We start from the raw sequence: 9,355 nt of genomic DNA, 5'->3' as shown, positions 1-9,355 counted from the left end.
GTACCTCGGTATCACTGTGTTGAGGAGAAACTACTGTATTACCAATGTGAGCTATCGGTAACTTTGAGTTGTTCACCGTTACTACTACCCTGCTGCCCTTATACACTAACAGGTGTTGCAGCTTTTCTTTGTAACTCGTCATATGATTTGAGCATCCCGAGTCGACAATCCAATCCTTCTCATAATCAATTGTCTTTGTCATTGTAACGAAAGCCAATTCTTCTTCTTCTACACCAAAGAATGCATTTGCATTCGACTCTTCTTTACTATTTGATGTAGCAGCATTGCTCTCAATAGTATTTTTCTTTAACCAGCAATCTTTCGCCATATGACCTCTTTTTCCACAATTGTAACACTTCCCTAGATACTTCTTACCGTCGTCTTGATTCTGCGAAGCTCCTCCTGCACGAACACTCACTCCGCCTTGATGACTTCTTGCCATATCATTATTCTTCTTGGATATATCAGTGGTATGTTGTTTGGAATTCCACCTGCCTTGATTGGCATAGAGTGCCTCTTCTTCCTTCTTCAATGAGACTTCTCTCATTTGCTTAGCTAAGGCTTCTTGACCAGCTACCAAACTTTCGAATTCTACCAGCGACAGTTAAACTTGCCATCCTTGTATGGCAGCAATGAAACTCCTAAATTCTGGCTTCAAGCCATGAATGATGATGCGCTTCATCCTAGTATCACCAATAAGAGCCTCCGGATCCAACTCAAAAATCTCCCGGCATAGCGACTTTACTTTATGAAAGTACTGTGAGATCGTCATGTCGCATTGTGACACTGACAGCAACTCAGACTCTAAGAGTTGGAGCTTCGTATCATTCTTCTTGGAGAACAGCTTGGCAAATGTATTCCAAGCTTCCTGTGGAGTTTTGGCATCACGTATATGCTCTAGTACATCTTCTTCGACTGTGATCTTCAAGGCGAACATTGCTTTACCCCCTTTGATTCTCCATTTCCGTAAGATACCATTCGTGTCTTCAGTTTCTGGAGACGTAACCTCGTTTCCGTTTACTACTTCCCACAAGTCTTGGCCTTGCAAGTACGACATCATGCATGTTGACCAAGAATTGTAGTTTTGGTTGTTGAGTTTCTTGATTCCACCAACTACTTGAAGATCACCCATCCTGACAGCACCTAGAAGAGTCTGGCTTTGATACTAGATGCTGAATATTAAACAAAAAAACTGACAGAAAATTGATGGAAAATCAGAGAACTGATCCTTTATTGATGCAAATAGCCTGTATATATAGGCTTACAAACGTATAAGCAAGTCATTGCTTATTACTAGGACTCAACTTAGTGCTAACCAATAACTAATAGACCTGCAATTTGACTGAAACAAAAACACTAAAAAAAAAAATAACTAACAACTTCAAAGCTTATCTAAACAAATTATTAATGACTTAAGACAAAAAAATATGGAGATAAACAAATAACCACGTCTTTCATATCCTGGTGTTGATATCTTCAATAAAATTTACACTTTGTTTGCAATTCTTGGGTTTATCCTGCTGACAAGTATGATTATGACCCATTTTCTTCGTGAATCCGGTGTGTAGTTTAATTACTTTAGTTATTTACATGCCCTTCTCCTATATAGAGTATGTTTTATAACAAGTTTTCATTAGGCTTTGCTGCCGAGTGAAACTCCAGAAGCATTGCGCTGGTACAGAGAGGCTGAGTTGCTTCATTTGAGAGGAACTGGAACCGGAAAGCTTGAGGAATCGGATAGGGTTTATGACTATGATGTTTACAATGATTTTGGAGATCCCGACAACAGTCCACTTCTTGCCCGACCAGTCCTTGGAGGATCGACACAGTATCCTTATCCAAGAAGGGGAAGAACTGGAAGACCTCCATCAAAGGCTGGTGAGTAGTTTTTCGCTCTTATTGTAATATTAGTGGTTTTTATTGCTGAATTTTATGCTGTTTCGTTTTGATTTTGTTGTTACTGCTTTGACGTACAGATCCTAAGAGTGAAAGCCGTTTGCCACAGATAACAAGCTTTGCAATTTATTCCCCAAGGGATGAAAAGTTTTCACCCTTGAAGCTGAAAGATGTCCTTAGTAATGCGCAAAAAGCTATGGCACAGCTCCTTTCTCCTCAGCTTGCTGCTATCGGAGATGTCACTCTTAATGAGTTTAATAGCTTTGAAGATGTTCTGAAAGTTTATGAACCTGGAGCTCCTTGTTATCACAAGTATCCAACACCGCATGTTGTTAGAGGTATATTTTGATGTTAGTGGCTTTTCGGCATGGCCCCTCTCCATACCACTTGTATTGTCTTTTATTTAAATTTTCCAATCTTTGGGACAGCTGATAAGTCGGCGTGGATGTCTGATGAAGAATTTGGAAGAGAAATGCTTGCTGGATCGAACCCAGTGTGCATACGTGGCCTAAAAGTAAAATTCTCACTGCTGTCCACATGGCCTTTCTTATTGATAATTGGTTGTTGCAATGGACATAGTTTACCATTTTTTTGCTGTTGGTACAGGAATTCCCTCCGACAAGCAAGGTCGATCCAAAAATATATGGTGATCAAACCAGCAAAATAACCAGAGAACAAATTCAGTCTCAGCTAGGTGGACTGACCATTGAGAAAGTATATGGCACTAACTATTTACTGTTTTTATTAGTTGTGTTGTCATTGCTAAATACCCTGATCATTTCTCTTTGACCCAATTTAGGCCATGGAGATGAACCGTATGTTCATTCTGAATTAACATGACATTGTGATGCCTTATGCTAGGAAACTTAACATGACTCATTCAAAGATTTATGCATCAAGGACTGTGCTCTTTCTGCAAAATGACGGTACTTTGAAGCCACTGGCCATTGAATTAAGCTTGCCTCATCCCGATGGCGATCAGTTTGGTGCAATTAGCAAAGTGTTGACTCCAGCTGTTACTGGTGTTGAGTATGGCTGTGGCAAATTGCAAAGGCGTTTGTTTCTATTAATGAATCTGGTGTACACCAGCTCATCAGCCACTGGTACTGGATCTTACTGATGTTTGTTAATATCAGTTTGAAACAATAATTTGAACATGTCTAAATTTCATTCTCAGGTTGCATACTCATGCATCAGTTGAGCCTTTTGTGATAGCAACCCATAGGCAGCTTAGCGTGCTCCATCCAATCTATAAACTTCTTCATCCTCACTTCCGTGATATAATGCACATCAATGCCTTGGCTCGACAGGCTATACTTCATGGCGGAGGTATTGTTGAGAGAACAGTTTTTCCTGGACCACATTCAATGGAGTTGACCTCAATTGCTTATAGGGATTGGGTTTTCCCTGATCAAGCTCTCCTTGCTGAACTTCTTAAGAGGTAAGTCGGTAGTGGATGCGTTAATCTCTCTACTATATATGTAAATGATATCCTTGAGTAATTATTGTGTTTTTCATTTGTCGTGTTCCTTCAGGGGCGTGGCAGTTGAGGATCCTGCATCCAAACATGGTGTGCGCCTTCTAATTGAGGACTATCCTTATGCTGTGGATAGTCTTGAAATCTGGTCAGCGATCAAAAGTTGAGTACATGATTATACCAGTTTGTATTACAAAACTGATGATGCGGTTCTGAAAGACTCTCCAAGCGTGGTGGAAGGAAATTCATGAGGTAGGACATGGTGACAAGAGTGGTGAACCGTGGTGGACTGAGATGCAAACACGTGAAGAACTGATTCACTCGTTGACTATCATTATCTGGATAGCCTCTGCTCTTCATGCAGCCATTAACTTTGGGCAGTACCCTTATGGAGGCTTTGCACCAAATCGTCCTGGTATGTGCCGAAGGCTAATTCCAGACCCTGGTACCGCTGAGTATGAAGATCTTAAGACAAATCCCGTGAAGGGATATTTGAAGACAATTACTCCCCAGTTCCAGACTCTGATTGGTATAGCTGTCCTTGAGGTTTTGTCCATACACTCATCCGATGAATATTTTCTTGGCCAGAGGGAGGCTGCTGCTGAATGGACCAAGGATAAAGAAGCACTAAAAGCTTTTGAAAAATTTGGGAAGAAGCTGGCTCAAATTGAGAAAAAGATTACTATGATGAACAATGACGAGAAACTGAAGAATAGGACTGGGCCTGTGAAGATGCCTTACACATTGCTTTATCCTACAAGTGAACCAGGACTTGTTACTGCCAAAGGAATTCCAAATAGTATCTCTATCTAATGTTACTTCTTACCATGTTCTAGACTTGGTGTGATAATTTAAAAATTATGAAAGGTCTGCTATCTAAGTCGGTCTGTCAAGCTTTTGCTTCGTTTGATATTATACCAGCTTCATCTCTGGTGCTATTATAATAAAATGGGATATGATCTCTTTTATGGTTAATTTTTCTGCTTCTTGGACTACTTGTGAACTTTAATGTTGCACCATCTACAGCTGAATTTAAAGTGATTAGTTAAAAACTGTAGGTGAACTAGTTATAACTATATTTGAATACAAATGAAATTGGGTTTGTCGCTGGTCCTCTTATTCCAAATCCTTGTCAATATAGAAACACATATATATTATACATGTTAGTTGTTAACTAATTCTATAAATACTCTAGAATTGTTTTCTTTCATGTAAGACATTGCTACAATCAGTTTCCCCTTGGCTATTCTTCCTTACGTTCCTCTCTTCTTTTTTTAAATCTAAGCCATGGGGGGAATGGGCAGAACTGCTGGACGATCTCATCGCTATGATAGCAAAGTGTGTGGAAGTGTTGAAAGATTTCATTGCTTTTGGTGCTGTTTGTACTTCATGGCGAACTGTTGCCACAAAGGAAAATTTTGACGCGTTTAATTCACCCCAAGTTCCGTTGCTAATGCTGCAACTGCCTGGTAAAGGAAGTGATTATCGAGAATTTTACTCTCTTTCCAAGAAAAAAGTTTAACGCGTATTCCTCCCAGAAGTAATAGGGCTGCTACAGATTTTTCCAACGAAAGGGTGGTTATGTACCCTGTCTTGTCATACACTAGAGAGATGAACTTGTTGCATCCTCTCTCTCACACTAGTATACAACTTCCCTCAGTAAATGACTTATTGACTTCACATGACGAATGTACCATTAAAGAAATAGGGGAGCACTCAGGGGCGGAGCCACCTTTGGTTTAGGAGGTTCATCCGAACTTCCTTCGGTGAAAAATTATACTATTTAGACATGGTTAATATAAATTTTTTTGTACATATAGTAGAGGTTGAACCCCCCTTCGGCTCGTTCGTATGTTCACTTTTTAAATTTTTGAACCCCCTTAGTAGTAATCCTGCCTCCGCCACTGGAAGCACTAATAAACCAAGTTATCTTATTTGTCAGTCCTTCTGATACTTCAGATTATGCATTGGTGGTGGTTCACTACTTTTTTGCTAAGATGTCCTTTTGGCGACATGGAGATCTCAACTGGACTAAAATTAACTTCAAGAACGATACTCTCTACGATGTGGTTTGTTGTACGGGACAATTTTATGTACTCACTTTTGATCTCGAAGTCTGGGTTCAATACCCGAACCAATTGTTGAGCGACACTTACTTGTTCATCAAGGTTAACCGTTCAAACTATAACCCACGAAAGTTTTACCTAGTTAATGATAAAATTGCTCACTTGACATCGGCAAAGGTGGAAATTTCGCGTAGTACGTTCAACATGTAATGTATATCTATGAAAAATAATTTTTTTAACCATTATATGCAAATATTATTTTCTGTACCGATAGTATACTTTATTGACAAAGGTGGTTCGACCATTCACCCTATTTGTAGATCGAGAATTTTTCAAGGGTCAGTGGCTCACGGTTCAAATTCGGTGGATAATGAATCAGCCCCTCTACCTTTATAATTTGTATGCATCCGTAGTCCTCCCTCCTCTAAAAGAACCTCGTCCTCAAGGTTCGAGTAGAGTAATGCAACAATGAAAGAGTATGTCGTAAAGTGAAACATACTTTCGCGTCAATTCCATTAGAGGGTTGTGTGATAACAAGTCCATAACTAAAGATGCATCTACTTATGCTCTGTTTTGTTTTCCAATCCAGAGCATTGATTGAAGATCATTGCTAATCGCTTAATCCACTCAAAAGATGCAGCACAAGAAATGGTTTGTGCAAATTCACCGAGTAACAGATTCTTATAGTTGAAAATACTAGAACAAAAATTTGACACCAATTTACTCCCCTTAGGCCACCGAGAAAACGAGCATAGTTGAAACAAGGAAAGCTGATCTAGAGACATGAGTTTTAGCAGCTCCAAAAGCACAGAAGTAATCGTCAATGTCAATGAGTAAACCAGATATGAAGCGGGACGTAAATATTTGACAAGTACTGAATGTGATCTCAGTGTCCAGTCCTTCAGATTTGCGACTATGGAAGTAAACTAAGACTAGCAGAATACCAGCTAACCGAAAACTGCATATATATCTAGCAACAGGGGCAAGGAGCGTGCCTAGACTTGCAGTAAGAGTAACCTTGAGCAAACACGTCTCTAAAGTATCCATATCCACGTATCGCGCCTTATTTTCAGCAGGCCATGCTAACAGCAAAATAAGAAATTTTCTTCACAATGCACAACAGATGTAGAATGTGGCAAAGCCCTTAAAGAAACAGTCCCTGACCCCATAATCGGACCCAACCAAGTGACACCTCCAGAGGAAAAAAACCAGAATGTTGCAGTTCGTTTAAATACATTTATCAGACAAGAAGAATCCAGAGGAAAACACTCTTTTCCAGTATCAACCAATTGCATTTGGGTAACCAAAAGTTCAGGGTAAAGTGAAACTCTATTTGGGTTATCCCCATGAAATTCTTCAAGAGAATTATGCAAATACGGAGCCATAAGGCACCAGCAGCTTGGCCTGCCTCTAGGCTATCCATGTTCACAACAGAACAAGTATAGATACGCCTCAATCCCAAACAAGTTAAGCTCCGACTATATGAATCGTCATTGACCATGTTTTCTGATTCACCCTCAACTAATATTATCATAAAGAGCAGCCCGGTGCACTAAAGTTTCCACTATGGCCGTAGTGTTAAGAACAGGCGGACCACAAGGGTCTACTGTATGCAGCCTCACCTTGCATTTCTATAAGAGACTGTTTCCACGGCTTGAACTCGTAACCTCCTAATCACATGGTACAACTTTACGGGTTACTCCAAAGCTCCCCTTCAACTAATAATTCATCATACCAAAAAACAAATTGAGAAAATAAGCTAAAGATTAGACATGGAAGCACGAATCAGTAATCACGACTGGATCAATACCTACATAGCCAGTGCTCATATCATATATCATCAAAAGAACGAAAATGGAAGCACGAATCAGTAATCACGATAGGTTCAATACCTACACAACCAGTGCTCATATCATATATCATCAGAAGAACGAAAATGGAAGCACAAATCAGTAATCACGATACGATCAATACCTACGCAACCAGTGCTCATATCACGAATCATCAATCACGATACGATCAATACCTAAGTAACCAGTGCTCATATCATATATCATCAGAAAAACAAAAAAATTAAGCCAACAAAGCTCTGAAATTCAATCAACAGCAACAGAAATCCGTAGACTAAGAGTACTCCTGCTACATTGTTAGAATGCTTTTTCGTAATCCTACACATACCTATATTCGTGTTCTGAACTTAATCAACAGCAACAGAAAACTCACATACTGTTCTTCTTCATGTGCTTACAGCAATCAATCAGTAGACTAACTGGTAATGAATTCGTATTAACAACATCAACACTTCTCCGATACTAGTCAATCATCGATTCAAACGAACTCACACATACCAAGTTTCCGTCGAGGCAATGAATTAGTAGTATTAACATCAACACTTCTCCGGTACGAGTATTCAATCATCGATCCAAACGAACTCGTAAAGAAGCCACAGGAAATACATTGAAGGAACAAGTAAACCAAGCACAGTAGAAATCTGATCAGCGTTATCAAAATGGATATTGTACTTCATAGTCAAGTTATTGTACATAACTCCCCAGTGCTGCTGCATTGTATCACCATCAGAAATCAAGCTATTGTTCCTCCTCAAATTCGACTCATTTTCGTCATCAAACAACTGATAAATGTAAGTTTCAGCTGCACCTTCCTTCCTTAACGGAGTTCCTAAACCAGATTTCAAATGCGAAATCAATCCTTGTAAGTATCTCTCCGCGTACATTTTACTCTCTTCTACATTCATATGCTCATCATTGCTAGGCCAACCTGTTTCCGTCAAAATCAACGGTACATTTTCGTAACCGGAAACCGCCATAGCAGCAATAACCGAATCAACCATCATATCAAACAGATTATGATAACGAACACCAGTAACAACATCATCACGGAAGTTAAACGGACCTTCTTCAAACAAAGCGAAACTAATCGGTATCTCTCCGTGAAGTTTATACACATTGTACGGATACACATTCATTAACAAAGACGAATTCGTTTCCTCCAAAAACTCTAATACCGGCTTGATAACCAGCGAGTTCACCGGTTCCTGAAACTCCGCCGACGAAGGTGGAAACGCCGTTGTAATCACGTTAATGAAAGAGAACGTAGTCGATACTGATACCGTACGGATTCCTAAGTCGATTAACGCGTGGTGTAAGTTCTGCATGGCGGTAACTATAGCAGTTGTAGGATCGGAACCGGAATCACCGGCTGCGGTGATGACGTCAGCGCCGACGGAGATAAGTGAAATGCGAGCGCGAGGATGGAAAGGGAGGACATTGTTGTAAAGCCAGAGAGTAGCGGAGGAGCGATTGTCGGCGAAGGAGGTGACGAGGTGGTTAGGTACGGTGAGGAGGAGGGAGATATTGGAGTAAGAAAATGCACGGATTAAAGTTGGCGACGGATTAAGGAGGCGAACGGCGGGGATATTGAGAGATTGTAGGGCGGCGACGACGTGTTCAGGTGACGGAGAGTTGGAAGGGACGGCGGAGTAGGTGAAGCCGACGGTGGTTGGAGCGGCGGCGACGGTGGTAGAAGGGAGGATTCCGTTGAGGAGGAGGAAGAGAGAGAAAACGAGCACAGTTTTCGAGGGAAGCATCATGTAAATGACACTGAGTTGAATTGAACTGACTAACTAACTTTTTGTTTGGACTTCATTCGGTTATAATATGCTACTAGATCCATTTCAAAAGACGGTTTAAAAAGAAAATGAAAAAGGTATAAATAATGTGATAAATGGTACGTTCGTCACCATTATTAAAATGATATATATATATATATATATATATATATACTTAGTTTAAGTGTATCCGTCTCACACGTGTACTTTACTTTATTGAATTCAAACGTTATACTAAATATGATATTTATCTAAATAATAAAAAGAAATATAATAATTAAATTTAAT

The 9,355-nt window shown here is 39.9% G+C and overlaps 2 protein-coding genes and 1 pseudogene across 2 annotated transcripts; 1 reads left to right on the top strand and 2 right to left on the bottom strand.

The window, feature by feature from the left end:
* Positions 1-604: 604 nt before the first annotated feature.
* On the bottom strand, positions 605-1,132 carry LOC124888976. The gene has a single exon (XM_047400267.1). The coding sequence runs from the start codon at positions 1,130-1,132 to the stop codon at positions 605-607; it is 528 nt and encodes a 175-aa protein (XP_047256223.1).
* A 360-nt stretch (positions 1,133-1,492) lies between these two features.
* On the top strand, positions 1,493-4,348 carry LOC107846248 (annotated as a pseudogene).
* Positions 4,349-7,381: 3,033 nt separating this feature from the next.
* Positions 7,382-9,094, bottom strand: LOC107847102 (glucan endo-1,3-beta-glucosidase, acidic). The gene has a single exon (XM_016691343.2). It carries the CDS (start codon positions 9,047-9,049, stop codon positions 7,850-7,852), a length of 1,200 nt encoding a protein of 399 aa, XP_016546829.2. The 5' UTR covers positions 9,050-9,094; the 3' UTR covers positions 7,382-7,849.
* Between the last annotated feature and the right edge of the window lie 261 nt (positions 9,095-9,355).

Source organism: Capsicum annuum, chromosome 11 (assembly GCF_002878395.1).
Source record: "Capsicum annuum cultivar UCD-10X-F1 chromosome 11, UCD10Xv1.1, whole genome shotgun sequence".
NCBI lineage: Eukaryota > Viridiplantae > Streptophyta > Magnoliopsida > Solanales > Solanaceae > Capsicum > Capsicum annuum.
Note: the sequence above shows the minus strand (reverse complement) of the source record. Positions and strands in the feature narration are given on the sequence as shown.